The sequence below is a fragment of the Corapipo altera genome, unplaced genomic scaffold (assembly GCF_003945725.1).
Source record: "Corapipo altera isolate COAL_440 unplaced genomic scaffold, ASM394572v1 24, whole genome shotgun sequence".
In the NCBI taxonomy this organism is placed as follows: Eukaryota; Metazoa; Chordata; class Aves; order Passeriformes; family Pipridae; genus Corapipo; species Corapipo altera.
This window is the reverse complement of record NW_020884903.1, coordinates 4,675,997-4,697,750: the sequence shown is the minus strand read 5'-3', so window position 1 is coordinate 4,697,750 and position 21,754 is coordinate 4,675,997. Positions and strand designations below refer to the sequence as shown.

At 43.0% G+C, this 21,754-nt stretch overlaps 1 protein-coding gene across 5 annotated transcripts in view; it reads right to left on the bottom strand.

Annotated features, from left to right (window-relative positions):
• Positions 1–9,774: 9,774 nt before the first annotated feature.
• Positions 9,775–21,754, bottom strand: part of LDLRAD4 (low density lipoprotein receptor class A domain containing 4) — a 284,547-nt gene continuing 272,567 nt past the window's right edge. For all 5 annotated transcript variants that reach the window (XM_027650874.1, XM_027650870.1, XM_027650871.1 and 2 more), the window contains one exon: positions 9,775–20,500. In XM_027650874.1, coding sequence (XP_027506675.1) covers positions 19,958–20,500 — 543 coding nt within the window. In that variant the 3' untranslated portion in view covers positions 9,775–19,957. The remainder of the gene's footprint in view (positions 20,501–21,754) is intronic.

Here is a 21,754-nt window from a genome sequence, read left to right as displayed (position 1 = left end):
GCTTTTGTGACAATTAGTCAAATGCTTGGTTGTACTGGTGAGCTTGTCTCAAATTAGCCTCATCTGGAATCAATGCATTGCCTCATTAGCGCAAAGACCAGCTGGGGAGTTCCTGGGCACCCCAGTGAATGAATGTTGTTCCATTGGGTGCCCAGCAGGTACCCAGCTGCACTGCAATTGTAACTATTGCATAAAGTTGACTTTCATCCTGTATCTCTCTTATAAATTAATTTCCATAGGTCGTGCCACAATACTAGGGTGCAGTTCTTGTTAGTGACAGTAAGACTTAGTGTGACTCTGCATGGCTGGAGGGGCAGTGTGCCCAGGCTGTGCTGACAGGCTGGGGCAAGGAAGGGGGAACCTGGGGACAACACAGGATCTTCTCTTACTGGTGCTCAAGCCAGCAAAGTTGGCACACTTGTGGCAGCAGTGTCACTCAAGGTGGAGCAGCATCAGTGAGTGTCTTTGGCAGCACAGAGGAGCAGGTGCCGTGGCCTGGGAAAGCAAAACACTTTGGCTGCAGCACCTAGAGCTGGCACTGAGGCAGCCCACAGGGGACCCGAGCAAGGGAGTGCCCGGCAGAGTGCCAAGACTCCTTGGTGAGGTGAAAAGCCCGGGTAGAAGCCCAGCAGCACCTTCCATTGCGCACAGGACCATTCTGTCAGCGCTGTCAGGGGTTGCCTTTTTCCCCTGGCAGCTCAGCATCCTCAGGGCTGTCCTTTTACCCGTCCTTCAGGCCCTAGACGGTTGGGGTCCCTCCACCTCTGCAAAATTTCAACAGTCTGGTGAGACCAGGACTAAGGCATCTGTCACCTCATGTACAGCAGAGAAATAGCTGCTTTGGCAACTTACCACGCTTTTGTTTGCTACCTGCCTCGCACATAACACTGCTGTAGAGCATCACCTGTTTACCTCTGCAATAGGTACATACATGAAGGCACTGAGTGCCTGCCAGAGCAGAAGCTGAAAACGAAGTCACAGCCCAAGCAGAAGCTGAAGTAGTGCCCTGGAACCAACGTTACAGCCTGATAGTTGACAAAGTTGCAACCTGTGATGGGGCTTGACCTGAAATTGGAACAGCACTCAAATGTAAGGCTAGAGTGAAAGTTACAACCCAAGAGTACATGCTGTGATCAGAGCAGGGAATCAATGCCAAAACTGAGGCCCCAGGATGGAACTAGAGTAGATGTCAAGGTCCAAGCAGAGGCCAGATCTGAAATCACATGCCGAGATGGGGCTGGGGCTGAAGTTGCAAACCAATGCAGAGCCAGAGCCTACACCGCAACTCACTGTGTGGCTGGAGCCTAAGCTGTGGCTTAAGAAGGCAAGAGACAAAAACCACAGCCCGAGCAGCTGAAGATAAGACCAGAGCAGCTGAAGATAAGCCGAGTCAAAGTAACATCCCAACAGAGACTGGAACAAAAATCACAGCCGAGTGTCAGGCCAAAGCAGCAGTTGCCACCTGAGGTAGTGTCAGAGCCAAAAAAATCATAAGCCATGATGGACTAGAACCAAAGCCATGGCCAGAGATGGGGACCAGAGACTACACTGCTGCCTATACAGCAGCCAGAGCAGCACTTGCTGCCTGAGCATGGACCAGAGCCAAATTTGAGTTGGAGGCAAGTGGTGGCCCAAAGTAGGGCAGAAACTGAAGTCACAGACAATTATTGGGCCAGAGCCGAAATCATGACCAGAGATGCCATTGAGATGAAGAATAGACCGACATGGGCCTAGGGCCAAACTCACAACCTGCTATCCAACCCTAGCTAAAGTCACAAACCAAACAGACACTGGAGTGAAGTAGCAACCTGTTGTTAAGCCAGACCTGTCTCAGGCAATGCCACTGATGCTGCATCTCAGGATGGGGTTGGAGTAGAATTCATAGCCCTATATGGGACTGGAGCTGAAGTCATGACCCAAAAACTGGTTCAGAGTCCAGGTCATGGCCTCATGTTGGACAGAAGATGAAGATGTGGCTTGAAAATAGCCGCCACTGGTTGCAATAAAACAGGGCTGAAATCACTGCCGAGTAGGAGGTCAGAGCCAAAGCTGCAGCCTGAAATGGGCTAAAGCAGAAGTCATGAACCAAGCAGGGATCAAAGCCAAAGTTGCAACCCAGTATTGAACCAGAGACAAAGATGGAGATTGTAAAGTAGCCAAAGTCACAATATAATATGAGACTGGAGCTGAAGTAGCAGCCAAGATAAGAGCTGCAATAGCTTCCCAAGCAAGGCCAGAGCCAAAGTTGTGATCAAGTCACTGGCAAAGTATCTGGCCAATATCAGGCCAGAGCTTAAGTCACAGCCCAATACAGGGCCAGAAACAAAACTGCAATCAGATATCAGGTTGGAGCCAAAGCAGCAGCCTGAGATTGGAATGAAGCCAAATTTGTGGCCTGAGCAATAGATAGAGCCAAAGTTGTGGATGAAGATGTGGCTGGAGACAAAGTCACAAGCCAAGATGGGGCCAGAGCCAAAGCCATGGCCTAAACAATAGCCTCTTGAGGAGGGGTCAGGCCCAAAGTCTGAACAGAGCCAAAGAAGAATGCAACACAGCAGAGCAATGGCCAAAGCCAAAGTTTGGCCAACGATGGGGCTGAAGCCAAGTTTCAGTCCAAGATGGGGCTAAGCGAAAAAACTTGGCTGAATATTGAGCCAGAGCTACAGTAGCAGCCTGAGGTGGGCCAGAGCTGAAATTGCTGCCTGAGATGGGGCAGGAGATAAAGTCTCACTCCAATATCTCTACAAAGCTGAGGTCAACAGCTCAATTTGGCACAAGTGCTGAAGTCACAGCCCAAGCAGGGGCCAGAGCCAAAGCTGCTGCCCAGTATCAGGCCAGACCCAAAGTCACAGACCAAGACAAGGCAGAGCAGAGTTAAAGACCAATCAGGGGCAAAGTAGACATGGGAGCCTGAGCTGGAGCCAAAGTCACAGCCTAATATCAGGCTGGGGACAAGCTCATGACCCAAGATGGGGCCAGAATCAAAGCTGTGGCTCAGGATGGGGGCTGGAGCTGTGATGATTGCTGAAGATGGGGTAGGAAACATGGTGATGGCCCAAGATGGCTCCTGATCTTTACTCACAACCTGAACAGAGGTCAGACCTGAAGTCACAGCCTGAAATGGGACCAGACACAAGATCACAACCCAACCAGGAGCCAGAGCTGAAGTTATAGCCTGATATCAACTTGGACCTGAAGCTATGGCCCAAGATAGGGCCAGAGCAGGAGCTGGAGCTGAACTTACAGCATGATATGCAGCCAGAGCCAAAGCTGAAGCCCAAGTACCAGCCTGAAACAGGAGCAAAAGCTGCAGACAAAGATAGAGCTGAGTGGAAACTGCAGCCCAATATTGGGCCAGAGCTGAATTTACAACTTGAGCAGGACACAGAGTCAAAATTGTGGCCTGAGATGGGATCAGAATCAAAGTCATAGCCTGACAGGGGTACGGTGCCAAAGTCATGGCCTGGCATCAGGCTGGAGCTGAAGTCTCTGCCCAACATGAGCTGAAAGTTTACCCTGAACAATGGCTGGAACTGAAGCAATGGCTGAAAATGGGGCCAGTCAAAATAATGTCCTGAACAAAGACCAGAACCAACCACAGTTGAAATTAACCACCAAGCTGAAGTTACAGTTGAGCCTCCCGAGGAGGGCTGGAACCAAAGCCGTGACACAGTATCAGGCCAGAGCCACAATAGTGGCCCAAGATGGGGATGGAGGCAAAGGTGAAGCACATTCTTTTCATTGTGTCGCCTTCAGGGCGTCAGCTTAGAGCATTGCACTGCATTCATCCTTGTTCATCACTTACCATCAGAGACAATAATAATTAGGGAATTGTAATTATCTCCTAGCAATTAGCTGCTGTTTTTATGATCTTCTTAAGTAGAAAGGATATACCTTGATTTCATAAGCCTGCAGGGCAACATGTAGTGTTAAGTCTGTGCATGAGTTAGATGAATTGACTGGACAATCGCAGAAGAGGGAACACAGGGGACGATACTCAGGCTTGTTTAGGAATGAAAAAAAAACCCAAACCCAAACAAAAAATCCAGACTTAATACAACAGAGGAAGACTTTCATAAAGAGACATAATTAAAGAAAGATTTTTAGCTGCTTCTGGGTCTGACCGAGTGGCCAGAAAGAGACTAAACTGCAAGCAGAGGAGACCCTAGCTCTGTTAAATTCTCCAGCATTTTTTTAAAAAAGTTTTCTTAAGTTTGTGGTTTTGTTTTTAAGGTACTGTAAAAAAAATCAGTCACAAATCTGCTGCTTTTTCTGTGCAGAATTGGTATAACTGAAACTGCTCTGTGCTTTGGAGGTGCCAGACAGGAGACATCCTCGTGACATGAGTCATGAGCTCCTCTGAGCTCAGAGAGCACTTGCTCCTCATTGACACGGCAGCAAGTGCAGCTCTCTCTGCCCAAGGGTAAAGGTGGTTGTGACAATACCCACCTCTGGAGGTGGAGCCCCTTCTCTAAATCTTGACCGCTGCCATAAAGAACACTCCAATATAGGAAAACAAAGGTTCAGGCAATCCCCTGTGTCCCAGTGCTCTGAGAAGGTAGCACTGATGAGCTCATGGAGATAACAATGGATGATGCTGGCAAGATCTCATTTGTAACCTCTGGGCTCCAGCATTCCCTAGGATGAAAGAGGATGCCCAGGGAAGTGGTCAATTCACCATGCCTGGAGGTATTATTTAAATACATGTGTAGATGTGGCACATAGAGACATAGTTGAGTGGTGGAATGGGCAGTGTTAATAGTTGGACCTGGTGATCTTAGAGGTCTTTTCCAAACGAAACAATTCTACGATTCTATGATTCTAGGAGTAACTCATGAACTGTGCATTGATATTACTGTGTTAGGTGGCTAGAGTAGCTGAACTACTGCTGTTTGACTAGACTGCTGCCAAACACTGTTTTGATAATGTTGGTTCTCCAAGGGGGTAAATCCAGGTTTAGCATACTTAGTACTAGATTACATTTGCCATGGCTTCCTACCTTGTACAGTGCAGTATGGTCTCAAAATGCTTGAACATGGTACAGTTTTTGAGTCAACTCCATTGTCAGTCTGACTCATTACAGTATCATATAGTCTGTATACTCATTCCTTTAATCTCATGCTGAATCAAGGATCTTATATACTCTTGCAATCAGACTAAAGTCATAAAACTGACGCAGTTCCACTTGAGATGCTGTGCTTGAATCCATCTGGAATGCCGTAATGTGAATCAAAACTGTACTGCTGGGTGACTAGTAGTGGAACAGATCCAGCACTAGTGATTATAGCAGGGTGTCTGGGCAACCTCTGTGACCTAAAGCAGGCATGGAGAGACAGTACAGCCTCTTTGTGAACTCCGCCTTGACCTGGCCCTCGTGCTTACTGGTGACCTCCCCTTCGGGATCTCAAAGCAGATGGAGGCAAAATGCAGATCTACCACTAGGTAGAGTTTACCACATAAACTGTGAGTTTACCACGTGGGTTTTTTTATTATTTCATAGGGATTTGTCCATAAATGCCAAAAGAGTTGCCAGAGAGCTTGTAAGGACGTGGATCTGAGAGAACATGAGAGAAGTTAGAGATGAGAAGTGATGCTTCACTTGCCCTTCAGGCTTAATAGACTCTGCAGTAAGTGGCACCAAGTACCCTCAGCTGGCACTGACAAGCACCTCCCACCAGCGCATTTGTACCAACAGTGCTGTTCTTTATCCAGGCACTCCCTGAGTGCCGGCTTGGAGCACCTTTCCCCCAAAAGCAGGTGTCTGCACACAGCTGTGGCCTTCAGCCCTAATGTGGCAGCTGTGTTTTAATGCAGGAGGAGACACTTGGGATGAATTTTAGTGGAGGAAGGGAAATTTCTCAGCCTTGGCTGACTAGTGACTAATGATTCAGTTTGACAAAGACCTGCATTTAATTTTTATCCTGGATCAGATTAGAAAAGCCATGAAAATAAAGATAACACAGTATAATTTTATACAAGGAGTACTCAAAGTTCTGCCTGATGTCACTAAAACTATACTTTATATTGCTGGATTGTTGTGCACTAACCCTCTATTTAAGTGATTTGCACACCTCTGCACAGAATATACCCACATACAGCCAATTTCCTTAAAAAAAAAAAAAAAAAAAGTCAAACTGTCAGTGCACAGGCAGCACTCAAACTACAGCTGCATGATTTACTCTCCAGTACAGTTTTACTGCAGACAGGCACTTTACTTCTCCTGTGCTACTGTCAGATTGCGATTTTAGCATACCTGATACCATTTTCCTGACAGAGCACAATTTTACAGTGAAGTGCCTGGAGCCAGCATGCATATTATCTTATCTAAAGGTATAATATCAGCAGAATATATAGCATAATTGTAAAAGGTGAGTGGGGTTGCACGTTGAGTAGTTAATATAGTTATCACTCAGTCACAGGGCTTTTAATGTTTGCCAATGCGCCTCTTGCTGAAAGGCTGTGACACCCAATACTGCACCAGTGACTTCCCAAAACAAATACAGTCAAAGTTGCTATCAGCACTTTGATCTGCAGAAGAAGCGGGGCCAAAGGAACCAGACTGACTTTGTAGTCTGTCAGTCAAGCCTTACCTGTTAGGCTTTTCCTGACAAAACATTAGTGGAAGTTACCAGCTCATCAGCTTTTTCCCTGAGAGCTACAAAGTTTGCAGCTGTAAGCAAATTTTATAGCACTTACAATCCTAACCCCATTGTCAGGAAAAAACTAGCTCCTATACATTTTGCTGTTGCAATAAACCCTGCTGAATGGCTATGCAAGCACATTCATGCTTTTAATCTGACTTATATGTCTTCTTCACCAAGTAAAGTCAACTAGGGCAAACTTGGGTCAGCTTATGAAATAGCATTGTAACACAATTACATGTGTATGCATATGCACAGGAACATTCTCACTGCTTTGAGAGAAAAATGACTTTTTTTTCTTTTTCCCTAAGAGTTCTTGCTGCCCAGGGTTAAATGTAGGTCAAGCTGTCTGAGCCCATGTCTGTGGCACACAGAGAGAGCAGGATTAAACTGGAATTTTCCACTCAACTCGACTGTCAATCACTCTAATGTCTGCAAATGTTAAATTAATCTGGAATGATCTGGTGTTGGCATTGATGAGAGCTCCTGGGGCTCAAGGGTGGCATTTTGGCCTCCACAAAAAAGGTGCCCTCTTTCTCTGGACAAGGGGTGGCTATGTCTTGGCTGCTTGCTCAAAGCCCTGCGACTATCAGCCAAACTCAGAAAAACAGCTCTGTATGAGACAGGTGTATGTGCATGGTAGAAGTGAGCAGAGGGAAACTGCACCTCACAGGTGGAGGAGGGACTGAGAACAGTGGTGATGGAAAGGGTACTCCTAGTATCCCTATAGGCTGCACTGAGATCTGGCACGTACTTCTCAATGTGTGTTTCCTCATCTTTAAAATAGTTTAGCACCTTTCTGCTGCTGTTCTGCAACACATTTCATAGTGGAAACCATTACAGGATACAAAATACTTTACTGTAAGCATCTCCTGGCTTACACTTTAGTACCTTTACTAGGGAGAACCAGCCTTCAACATGCTCCCCTCTAGCCATGGTAGCACATCCACTGGCATCCCAATAAAGTTGCCTCCAGCTTAGCACGTGGCAGTTATCAGTGGGATGGATCATGCAGTCCTGCCAACTTAAATAATGTATTAAAGGCAACTTGGAACACCTGAGGCAAGCAGAAATTTGCAATTAAATAGTAGCAAATACAGCATTTGGTTTCTCCCTTATGTTTTGGAACATTATGGGGACAAGTAGTGTTACTGACTATACAGGACACTGAGAAACTCAGCTCATCAATTTTACCACATGCAAAGAATTCAGTATTTCAGCTCTAATCCCCACTCTCAGGCTCTCAGGAGCAATCATTTGGCAGTCAGTCTGGAAAAAAAAATGTAGAAAACAAGCAAAAAAAATCATGCAAGTTTTTTTCTTAGTCAATGCTAGACTTCTGCAAAAGCAGCACAATGCAAACTGCACAAAAGCGGGGCATCACTGCAGTAGAAGCAAGCTATAAGAGCAGGGTTCAGCAGTAAGGGTTTTAAAATGTGCATTTTAATTAGAGCTCATTTAAAGCACAACCGATCAAAACAGTGATAATGAGAGAAGCCTAATTAATTTTTGCCTAAGTAACGAAGTCTCATTACAGAGGGGTCTTTGGAAGAAAAGGGTTTGGGATGTTAAAAACAGGGTGTTTGTAATGAGACGCAATACTGCTGGGAGCCTGGAAGCCAGACCTAGAGGTTTCACAGGACTGCAGCAGCCACTATATTAATCTTTTAGCAGAAAAAAGTAACCCTACAGAGATGAGACATCCCATTTATAACTGAGCTCTGAGTTGCAACCATTGGCAGAGATATTAAAACACAATCAAACAGAATGGCATATTATAAACCAAATATAAATACAATTAAAACCAGATAAAGTAAAAGATCAAAGCAGGCTCAAAAAATGCAGTTTCCAGGGAGTTCAAGGTTCAGACAGTAGAGGAGGAACAGAAGCTTGGAGATTTGGAGCACTTCTAAGGACTAAGGAACTAACAATTTTCTAAATACTAAAGAATTAAAATGCTGCAGATTGAGGTGAACAAACTCAGGGTGGTTATATGAAAGAAAATGGTTACTTTTGAACCAAAAATAAGTACTGTAATGTTTAAAGAACTAAGGCATTTGAAAAGAACAACAGCAGGGAGAACACTCCCCCACCGCCCAGTTCCTGAGTGTATTATAAAGGCTGCTCCAAAGCAGGGTATCAGAAGTGGGCTCAGACATGGCTCCCACAGCAGACCTCTTCCTGGAAAAGAACTGCAAGGAAGCTCCAGGTTTGAGGTACTCCCACACAGCATCGCATCTCGGCAACAGAGAGATCAAACTCCAGCAAGCACAGGTATAAAACAAGATAATTATTTCATTAATAATCATGCTAAATAAAGCATCACTTTACACTTATTAACAGAAATTACCTGCTCTTTCCCAGTTTTGTTAGGCTTTATTATGGCAAAGTGACAGGCATCATCCAGGGATAATTTGATCTACCTTGCAAAGATTTGTATTACCAAATACAAGTTTTTGGGTGTTTCACAGGACCCTTTCACCTAGTTTCTTACTAATTGTATCATCCCTCTCTTCCTCCCATTACTGGACTACAACTGGTCTTGCTTTAAGCACTGGCCAAAGCATGCCCCAGGTTTCTTAAACCAGGTTGTAAATCCCCCTCCCACAAACCATGTTTTGCATCTTCATTTCTTAATGAACTTTTGCAACTCAAATGATTTGGAGCCACCATTTATCCCCCAGCTGGTCAGTCAGCACTGCTGTGCCAGAGGCAGCCACCAAAAGCCAGGGCTTTAAATGACATTGAGGTGGAATTGTTATCTTAAAGGAATTGAAATCATGAGTGGCTTAGATTAAGTGCCTAGACTTAAGCACAATAGTGCTGTCTCCTGCTACAGCCCATCCTATGGCAGAGAGGTAGGGCAGAAATGCCTGAAACCATCCCAGCATTAATCACCAAAGGTTGAAGGGCAGAACACTGATACAAAACCTTTACCAGGCATCCGTTTCCCAGGGCTCTCACATATGCTTCAAGGATTGAGTCCACCCTCTGATTCCTTAATTATTAGTTACCTGGTTGCCAGCAGCAAACCAGCAAGGGAAAAAGGACTAATTTTACAGAAGGCCATTCTAGTGTTTCAACCTTTTTGTTTTTTCACTTCAAAGAGAAAATAAATTCAACAGGAGACAAGTGCATTTAATAATTTTTAATAATTTTGTGCCATGGTTTAACCACAGCATATTAAGAACAAGCATAAAATCTGTATTTAAAACTAACAACAGCACTTAGAGCAACATCTTCCTTTAAAAGTATTGCAATGAACAGACCTTAGGTCTAAAAACTAGGACATCACCATTTGCTCAATTAAAAGAGTCAGATACACAACAGTTGAAATCTTTTCCTGTATATAACTGGGAGTTACAGTGGAAAATAAGCAACAAATTAATTGTGTTAAACAGAAAATAAAATTAAAAAAAATAAAACCAAAGCAAGCTAGGTTTGTCATAGCATCACATGAACAGCTATTGAGAAATTCCAACACGGTTGTAAAAAGACTTACTGTTTTTAACAGCTTTGTTTTTACAATAGAATTTAAAAGAAAGATTAAATATTTTTGATAGTGCTGTACATATTTCAGAATAGCTTGAAAGAAAATGGACAAAAATAAGAGATGTGTTGAAAATGTGATCTTGAAAGCCACAAGGTTGGAAATAGAAAAAAAAAAATCCATACAGCAATAAAGCATTTTACACTGTAAAATAACTAGCAAGAAACAACAAAGAAAGGGTAACACTCTAGAAACAGGCATCTGATGGTTAATTTTGAGTGTAACAGCCTGACTGATGTACATACCCTCATGAAATGCTCTGAGCACAGCAGCATTGGGCAGTTGATAGTTATACAAAGATAAAACCCCTATCAACACTTACGTAGTCTTTATACTATAAGTAGAAAAGCTTTGTTAAAGAATATTAAAGTGACTTTTTAAAATTATTATTATTATTTTTTGCTGTCCATGTCTATGATGCCTGAGGCTCTCTTAACTTCGCTTATAGTTCTTTTAAAATCTTGGCTGCCTGCTGTGCTTTGTGGTAAATGGAAAAGCGTGAACACAGCTGTGAATACACTTAATAGATAGTCTGCTCTTTTCACTGCAGCTTCAAAGCAAATTAGTGCCTCTAAAAGGAGACATGCTCATGTTTGGTCCACTCAATATGCAAGTTTTGTTACGATAAATCCTACACTAGATTCCTCCAGCAGGAGGTTTGCTCTGTACAGTCTTCCTAGTCAAGGCTGGGGGTTTTTTGTTTGTTTTTCCTCCTTCATGCACAGAAGTGGTACTGCAGTGCAAACAGAAACGTGAAGGTGGCCAGGCAAGGCATACTTCCAAAACAATTATTCCATGCCCTGACAAACAATAAATGAATTAACAAGTGACAATCATAAAATATGCATATTGACTTATGGTACATGCTTACTGACAGAACAGCTCAGCACACAGAGGGGTGGATACAAGCTACCTGTAAGAGCTCGATGATGCAGAACTGGCCATAAAAAAACTCAGACACTTCTTTAAAAAAAAGAAAAACAAAAAAACCCAAAACAACCATGATCAACATTCAGATACAGGACTCCTGTGAGGGCTTTTAAAAAGATATTTACAGACAAAGGTGTAGCTGATGTTTCAGGTTGACAGGGAAGCAGTGAAGGATTGTGCTCCAAGGCACCATCCTCCAGCATGATGGACTGGACTGAAAGCCCACTCAAACCAGAGGAATCCTCACTACTGACTTCATTGGGCCCAGGTAGGACCCCCTGAGTTTTAGCACAGCGTTTAGCTAGTCATCTGAAAAACCAAATAAAAACAGCATCTCAAACGTAACCCAACACGCTGCTACCTTATGTCTGTAGTTAAAGCCTGATGAGTATAAAAAAGCTACCTACAGACATGAGTATCTATGAAAGATTAGTCAGTATCCATCTGTGAGAGGACTAGTCTGTCTCGGACCAATAAACTTTTATATCAACTACTGTCCTGGGATAGTTAGAACAAACAGTTTAGAAAAATAAGTACAGCATCTGCAAGTCTCTACACTAGAACTTCATGTTGAGTTTTCCTGAGGTATTTGCTTTACTGAAGAGCGTGAGGGGACACAGGGATGGACAGCCAAACGCAGGGAGATGCTGGGGGAGAACCAGATGGCCAAGGGAGCCTGGCAGAAAGCTAAAGTGTTAAATTGCTTTCCACACCACTTCCTGGGTTGGGTTTGAACAGGTCTACGCATTTCTCTGTAATCTTAAATATGAAACTGGGATAAGCCATTGCTGTCAGAGGCCAACACAGCAGCAGAGCTGCTGACTCAAAAGCTCACACTCAAACCCTGCATTCAGCTCGCTACCGACTGTGGCTGTTCTCGTCCACCCTTAAGGCTCACACCCCACAACAGCACAATTCACAGCTACACACCAAGCCTGAAGACAGTCTGTAGTGGCAGGATCACACACCAGTCATGGGCACAGAGCAAGGGCTGGCTGTTGTCACAGAACTCTCATTGGCCTATTTTTGATTTTGCAGGGATGGTTTGGGTCAGTTCCCACTTGTATGAGCTTCACTTCAAATCTAGGATGTGGATAAAAAGATTTGAAAGGTTTTAGTCCATTTCTAAGTTAAAAACCAAAATCAAAAAAAAAAAGGTAATCATGGATAGTAATAAATAACATGTCTGCTGGAGAAATAGTTACTAATACTGATCCAACTCAGCAATAGCAAGGCAACAACCAATACAAGAAGCATCTAGTTGCAAGGTTAAAGCTGTGGAGGTTTTGTTTGTTTTGTGTTTTTTCCTTTTTTTCTTTAAAGTGACAAATTTAAAAAAAAAAAAAACGAACAAATCTTCACAGCAAAGATGCATCAAACAACCAATCACTATACACAGGCTAGTCAAAAAGGATTTGTTCAACCTTTTTCCCTTATGATATTATATTGATATTTAATAGGAAAATAAAATACATAGACTTTTTGTCATTTGTATGCATTCATTTGCAGATTTTTCTTACAAAAAAAGGACCAAGCACAGAAGCTGGCATTCACAAAGTTTATGCCATTTTTTGTGTTAAAATTGGTATAATCTATACATTATTTTACAGTATTAACAACATCTATTTGTTTTTGTATGTTTGTTTGTTCTACCCATTGGGTAGGATATGTGCATAATATATTCAAGTTATACACAGCACCATACAAAGAAAAAAAAAAAACCAGAAAAAAAGACAGACAACTGAAAAAGCACCATTGTAAGTGAGGCACAACAAAGGTGGGAGCGTAAGGCCTGATCCAAAGCCCCCTGAAGCTGTCAAGAGTCTTCCTACCAACTTCAGCCAGCTTTGGATCAGGCCCTCTCAAGTGCAAGGGGATTCCTATCTGCTCAGACCTGAACATGAGGCACCTTAGTTGCTTACAAACTACAGACATGCAAACCTCCTCAAAATTATATCTAATAAGGACGTATATAATTTATTAACAAATCTACCACAGCAGACAGACAAGCACAAACCAAGGAGAAAAGGGAAGAAGAGAGACAGCTTCGTCACCCACGAGATCCTACACACGTCAGGTTGTTTCAGAAAGCTCACACACCAAACCACTTAAAACAGCAGCAGCAGCAATATAGCAAAGAAGTGACAGCGTCACCTCTGGCAGTCAGAGCACATAGCTGTCAGAGGAAAGGGGAAGTATATCTAGGTTACAGTTTTGCTTTTTTATTGTTAATCAACATAAAAAGATAAGCTCTTTTATAGCAGGAAAGCAATGCTAGCAATACCCAGGTTGCTTGTGTTCAGTCTACAAATGGAAGAGACATCAGCAAGGCAGAAGGAAGAGCCAAGAGTTTGCAACACTTCTCAATACAGAAACATCCTTGGTTTTCCCTTTCAAGCAGCCCTGAAATATCTTTGATGCCAGTGGTTGTGATTTCAAGAACAACCAGTAAGCTCCTCCACTGTGTGTCTGTGGTAATTACTAGTGCGGCAAAACCTTTCACCAAAACTTCTACAGCTACAGTTTGTTGGGAAGAAGCAATGCAGGTCTGATGTTAGTTTTGGAGGATGAACTTAGTAGCACAGCTTCTGTTAATTCCCCAGAGCTGTACCACGAACATTACTCTTTTTTTGCTGGTGCAAGAGTGCCCAGTGGGGCTTTTGCCAGCACAACAATGTCAATCAGAGGTGGGTCAAAAGGTAATTTACACCCCTGATTACTGAGCACAGGCTGGCAAACAATATATTAAGTATAAAAAAAAATACATCTTACCAACCAATATTTTCAGTCGACACAGTCTCAAAACTTGAATTTCCCAACAAAACATGTGGAACAGTCTTCAGACAGGAAAACTCATCCTCACAAGTGACTTCTCCATGCTCTAAAAGCCCTCAACAGGTCTCAGAGAACTCAGTAAGAGTCTCCCTTTCCAGGAATTGAAATGACTGATACATTTGGGGTTAGTTTAGGAGAAAAGCTGTTATTGCACTGGTTGGCAAGCAGGCCACACAGTACAGGAAAAGACCAGATATGTGTAATTAAACTATGTGCAACAGCCTTTATCTAAAAAACAAACATGTAATCAAAAGACAGCCTTCATCTGAACCCACTGTACAGAAGGATCACTCAGTTCTCAGCATCAGCTAGGTTTGAAAAAACATGCTTCTGAGATTTAGACTACATTAAGTACATTTCCTTCCTGTACATCAATACATGAGGTCTACATTAGCGTTATTGCAAAGCACGAGGACTTTTGAAGTTCACCCAAAAGCAAACAGCTGTTGGATGGAAGATGCACTAGTGCACCAGGTGACAGGCAAGAACTGGTGCAGCAGAAACTCTGCTACTGATGAAAACATAGGTCATGACATTTATAGGACTGAAAAGCAGATATTCTTCATGCTTCCAGCAGTTAGATAAATGACCTGTGGTCATTCCTGAGAGCAAAATATATAGCCATTAAGCACTTCTGGAAGGTGATTACGGAATAGCAACTAGTACAGAGATCATCAAGGGGACAAGTTTGCATCCAGATATGTATGCATACACACACATATGCATGGACATGATTTAATGATAACAACCAGAGAGAACTTGTGAATAATTCCAAATACTTTGAATACTTTCAAATGTGCCAGCAAGCCTATTGTTTATCCTTGGGGAAAGTGAGGGGTGGGGGGGGAAGCAAAGAAAAATTTTGGAGCATATCTATTTTTAACAGCACGCTTTTTTCTTTGCATACAAAATCAGGTTACCTCAGTTACATGAACATTCAGGACTCGAGAGTCAGAAAAAGGTTAGCAATCAATCTTCTCCAAACCATTCAAACATTTCTTACAGATCAGAGCGTCAGTTTTAAGGTCCAATATCTCACTACCTGGCAGGGTTAGAAACAACTGCCTCAGATAGCACTGTTTCAGACACCTACACATGGAACTCTCCAGCAGGACAAGGCTTTCTTCCCTATTGCAAAGAAAGTGCATTCTTTGATAAACTATTTCGCTCCTTACTCTTCCCTGCACCACATTCACAGAAGAAAAAACAAAATCTCAGTGACAGTTTTTAAAAAATGTCAGGTCTGCAATATGAATATTCAGAGATTTGGCATAACAGAAGCAGCTTCCAACTGGGACAAACTGATAGGAGAAGTGGGCAAGCAATAACAGAGAGCCAAATGAAACACAGCTTGACCCCCTGGTTCCCACAGATTCCACGACTGCAGGAATGCAAATATCTTCCTCAGTAGCCATCAAAAACTTGCACATGAGGCATGTGTTTGACTTTTCATACTTAAAAGGAAAAAAATCATACTGTAATAAAGTCCCATCAGACTGAGACTAGTGCAGAGTTCATCAGTGACAAGACCAGGAGTAACTTAAGTAGATCCTCCCTGACAAAAACATCCTACTATGCAAAGTACCATGAATTCTGCACATGCCACACACTACAGGAAAGGGATCTGAACACTGCACTGTTGGCCGGGTACCACTTTTCACAACCCTCACTCACACTTTTTAAGCAGCATCACATACATATAGTCTGCTTGTACAGCACTGAGACAAACCCAACCACAACTGTGCTAAACATATATACAGAATTAGAGCTAAGTGCTGAGTGCTCCACTGGTAAACTGGGAGAGAAACCTTTTTGTTCTGTTGCTAAACCTCCTGCCTTTTCTAGCCCTGAAAGATCATATGAAAACACCAAAAATGGGGCATATTTAGCACCAAGAAGGGAGCCATGCCAAGCCACATAAGAGAAAAATTAACCTTTACAGTAGGATAGAGGTCACAATGCTTTATTTCATAAAAACACATTTAAAATTAAAAATAATCTTTTAACCTGAAAATTTCTAAAGTAGGGACATCATTGTACTGAATTTTGGGGACGCGGTTTAGTGGGCAAAAGCTGGAAGGTGCAACCAGAATTCAGGCAAATATGATCCATCACACAGAAAACTCCACACACATATTATGCAGGTTTTGTGCATGAGACACATAAAACAAAACATCTGTATGGAGGTAAAATCTACAAAATTAATACTACAATGTTTGCAGAAATCTTTATAATTTATACAAAGTTTCATTTGAGTGTCTCTGGAATACCCTCAATTAATTCTGGGTATTTTCAAAGGGCATCTTCCATAAACGCTTCATAGAATTACCTATCTTCAGAGCTCTCCAGTTTCTAAGCCTGTAAAGATCAATGCTGCTATCTAATTCTGGTATTCTACCATTCTGTTCTGTTAGCAAGTGCAGATTCTCTCCCACTGCAACAGAAGAAATGATAGAAAAACAGACTGATCCAATGTTACATTATTGACAGCCCTCCTACTGGAGAGCACTAATATTCATCAGAAAATAGCATATTTACTCCTATAATACAAGAGGCCCCAAAACAGAAGTAGCAGGTTGCAAGCTCACCTATAGCAAGTCAACAAGTGACTACACTTCCAGAGCTGAGAGGTATAGTGTCTGTACATTACATCTGGAAAAGCAGAATATGACATTAAGAGAGTATTCAAAGAGGGTCACAAGAGTGAAGAGTCTTAAGGGGAAGCTGTATGAGGAGCAGCTGTTCAGCCTGGAGGAGACTGAGGGGAGACCTCACTGCAGTCTTCAGCATCCTCATGAGGGGATGCAGAGGGGCAGGCACTCTTCACTCTCGTGACCAGTGACAGGACCTGATGAAATGGCATGAAACTGAGTCAGGGGAGCTTTAGGTTGAATATCAAGGAAAAGTTTTTCACCCAGAGGGTGTTTGGGCACTGGAAAGGGCTCCCCAGGGCAGTGGTCACAGCAACAAGCCTGACTGAGTTCATGAAGCGTTTGGACACGCTCTCAGGCACATGGTGGGATTCTTGGGGTGCCCTGTACAGGGCCAGGAGTTGGACTCGATGATTCTGATGGGTGTCCTTCCAACCCAGCATATTCTATGATTTTACAATGAGAATGATAAGATGCAAAAGGAAATGCAACTATCGGGTAAGCGAATACTAAGTTATTTTTAAACTAATCTTTTCTAAAGGAAACTGGAACAGGTTACATTTTTCATGCAAAGAAAAATTTTCTCAGCCAAGAAAAATTAAGAGACAGCATACTGGACAATGTTAATGGGAAGTGCATAAAACCACTGGCATGCAGAGATGGCAAAAGAGGGCAAAGGACTATCTTCAAAGAAAGTACGTTTCCAAGAGGTGACTTTGAAAGCAACTTCAAGGCTTGCTTTGCTGAGATTTGCACATGGGGAAAAGTTGGTACTCAACCATCCCAAGCCCAGGGCCCCATCCAGGTGTGCTCTGCCATGACAACTGAGTTCCAGCTGTTTTCACCTGAAGGCTTCTCAGCTAAATAATCCTCATTTAGGCAACAGCACAGTATCTGTGTAGGCACACACATTCTCTGGCTTAAAGGCTCGCTTATGAAGTGACAAAAGTCACTGAAGACCAAAACCAACATTTGCTGGTTTTGTCTTCTGTTCGGGTTTTTTTTTGGTTGAATTATAAGAGTTATGTTCATAGGTTGTTCGCAAAAATCTAATTTCACAGCTTTTATTCCCAGGAACCAGACATGATGAGAGCCCTAGTTGACTGACCATCACCTAGTCATTCTTCTAAACACCTGTCCTATGGGTCTGAGTGGAAAACAAATAAGTGAATCCCATCACACGATCTCTATCTCTCCCTTCAAATAATACATACATTAAAAGGCAGCTTTACTCTGCATTACCAGCATGACTCAGACCAAAATAACAATTACAGAGACAAATGGGGCTGCATATTCAGTTACACAAACATTTTCTAAACTAGAGTAAAATCAAATTATCTTATGAAGAAAACAAATCTACATTGAGGCCCATATAACACACACACACAGACACACACACACTGTTTTGGCATTAAAACTCTGCATAGATCAAAGATGCACTTCAGTTATCAGAGCCCCCTGTGTACAGAAGTCCTGTAGAAATTCAGCCTCCAGCCATGAGACCAGGGCACAGTACTCCTCCACTCCTCCCCAGTGCCCTTGGGGCACTCAGCAGCTGCTGCCTGAAACACCAAGCACGAGGCTTAGAAAATTAGAAAAAAAGTGAAAGATTTTAAAGTGGAAAGGTCTATGACACATATACACCTATGTATTAGAAACTATTCAAGCTAAGACTCTAAAGATTCTTACTTTAAATCCATTTCCGAAATGCATTTTAAGTGCAATTTGTGCTTTTTCATGTGCTTGTGATGCCACTATCACCATTTGTCAACCACCTTCTGGCACTGTGTGTGCTTCCACATGGGAATAGCCAGTGGAGGAATACCCCAGACGCCACGATACAGGCAAGGTAACATTTCCCAACTACTCTTCAGACCAGTATAGCAAAACTAGGGCTCACAGACACTTGGTTAATATGTGAGTCATCTTTACCCACGAGCGCAGTCCTGCTGGCGTCAGACAGATGACACGCACGGAGAAGGGTTTCTGCAACAGGGCCCAGAGCAAACGAGTTTGCAGCGAGAATAACTGGCGCTCCCACGTCACTGCCAGGGATGCCACAGAAGCCGGCACCACTGTCATGGAGGCTCTTGGTGCTGCTGCAGAAACAGCACGGGGAGTTTTAGATACAAAGTCCCCCTTCACTTCAGCAGGATGGATTTCCAGGACTGAACTTCAGCATCTAAAAGGATGAAGTGGAGAGCGAAAAGCACAACAGTCTCACGTATTTTAACAGCGTTGCAGGGGAAAAAAACCCACCCTGCATTTTCAAACAATTTATTGCATAATGTCATGATATGTAACTAAATACATTTCAGGCTACAGTGAGGACAAAAATCTCTAAAACAGTTAAGTACTGGCGATACTGCATTATGAAAAGGAATAGAATGGCAGCACTTAGTTAGAATCAATACAAATTAACACATCTGGGATTTTTTGTTTTGCCATTTACAAAACAAATAGTCTACACTGCAAAATAGCTAAACCTTCAGTGATGGAAAATGCTGGGATTTCATATTTGCCTTCTTCCATCCAAAAGTTTCCAAGACACTTCACTGATGCACTGTTATTTGAATGCAAATTATTGCAAAGACAACTGTCCCTGTATTTCTTGATTTGTAAAAGTCAAGAGATGTTAGGCTAAGTCCTGTCCCCACTTTCTAGCAAACCCAGGGATAGGGGGGGGAAACTCCTCCAGATTACTTCTGGAGCTCTATCATTATTCCACAGGTGAAAAGACAACATATAGAAGAACTTCACATAAAACAGTTCCCTCATAATATATTTTTTTAAAACATTAAGATAGTGCAACCTTTTAAAACACATTTATCACAACACAAATTAATTCCTTGCATTCATCTAAGTTCTCAACTTTATACCTTGGCACACAGAACAGGAATTTTGTTTCATATTAAAAAAATCCACACCCTGGGAGAAAAAAAAAAAAAAGCAAACTGGCCAATTCTTCCCCCATTTATCTAGCAAAACCACCTTCTTCCTTCCACCATTCAGTGAGTATAAAACAGGCTGTACAAGCCTTCATTTCTGTGCTAAGTTAACTTTTAGAATTAAATAATTGAAATAGTTTATTAAAAAAAAATAATATATCCCCCCCTCCCCTGAAACACTGCTCATAGACAAACTGAATGGAAGTTTGTATTTCTTTCAATCTGCTTTGCATGCAATTCCCCTGAAAGGAATCAGAAACAAAGAACTGGTTTGCACGTTTGGTTTTACTAAGTTGTACCACGTGAAACGTAACAACATTGTGCACCGGAGCATGGGAGTCTTCCTCCACCACCCTGCTTGGATCTCCTGTCTTCAGTTCAAATGCACCTGGGCGAGTAACTTTAGACCAGGTTTCCTGGTTTCCGGTCTTGGCCTTTGCTGGGGACTATTGTGCTCTCTGAATTGTTCTGCTGAAACTGAAGTCTGCTCCCCCTCTGCGAGGAAGGAGGCACGTTGCTGTGCTGGTGATGGAAAAAAGAGGAGCCTGGGTAATGCCCCATGACCTCGCTGTACGTCGGGGGTGGTCCTTCCATCCTTCCATTACTGCTATAGTTGGTTGCACTTATGCCCGAATTGCTGCTTGGTGGGCAGGGGCCCCCATTGTACATTGAGATGTCTATCAAATCGCTATCAAAAATGGTTCGGTTGGGTGGTGCCCTGACGGATTCCCGGTTGAGCTCCATCTGCTGTTCTGGGTCCCGGAGCTGCAGGGTGCATGGGCCTTGGTACGGCGGAGGCTCTTCCCCATCAGAGAGGGAGATGGTTGGAGGGAGGTCAATCTCATGCTGCATGTAAGGGTAAGTGGGCTGGAAGCGACTGAAACGGTCCCGCTGCATAAAAGATGGGGTGGTAAACCTGTCCCTGGACCTTGGAGCATACATGATCTGAAACAGGAAGAGAGACACACATGACTCCACCTCTGAGCAAAGCGCTGTGGTTGCTCCACATTTACAAAGAACCAATGAAACGCAGAATGCTTCTCTTTGCCCCCCATCTTAGAGATTAAACCCAGCAGATGCTGTGCACACGTGCTCCCACATGCATGCATGAGAACAGGTAGAAGGCGCAGGAAGGAGCTAACACACTTGAGAACAGCTTCACGAAGGCAGACCAAGATCCAACACACCTTCTGACATTAAAACATCCAAAGCAAAAGCAAATTATTCTGTTTCTGAACAGAGGAAACAAATTCTCTCTAGTCTTGACAATTGACTAGTTTTACAACAATGTCCCACTACTGAATTTCAGCTGCAGTCTGAGCCTCCATCTCCTACTTCAAGTTAATTTAATACCCTACACATCACCAAAGAATTCAGATGGTCATTTTAGTACATTTTATAAAGGCCTAGCATAGCTCACGCCTTCCCTACCAGAGTGTATCAGGTGTCCTCCTCCCCCTCAGTTCTCAGTCAGGACTCAGCCCCTGGGGAGGGTCTACAAAGCTTCTGCACTGTGAATGCAAAAAATGCCCCTGGTATATTAAACCCTGGAGAAAATCAGGCTTTACAAAAGGAAAAGTTCAAGAATTCTGTAAAGTGTTACTGCTCCTCACTTGGTCTATGCCAGATCCACATAGACACATCAGCTTCTCAGATCCAGATCTACCAAACTGCTCTTCTCTTTTTTGGATCCAAGCCGGTTCTCAGCCCATGATCCTCACAGATGTAGGACCAACCATGAGGAAGTTCTGCTGTTTGTCACAGGACAGCTGGACCACTCAGAGCAATACACCCACAAATTATTTCACAGACCAGGGATATGAACTAGCTGGAAGAAGACGGGAGACATTGGTGACAGGATGTGTGTTGTAAATCCAAGAAAAATTCTGGGACAAGAGCAACTGGTCTCCCAGCTTCCAGTGGATCTCAAATTGCTGAGCCACTGCATGAAAGAGACACACCTCCACCACTTACTTGTGAATACCTACATGACACAGGTAGCTGCTGATGGAGATGAGGTGTCAGGTAGGCAGAATTTCATTGTTTTAATGAAAAGGTCTCAGGCATTTATGAAATGGGAGTTAAGGCAGGCTCACACAACTACATGAACTGCACTGAAAAAGCTTTCTTTACAAAACAGATGCACGCTTTTGAAAGGAACTAAATACACATTACAGGAGAAAGAGAAAGCACATTGGT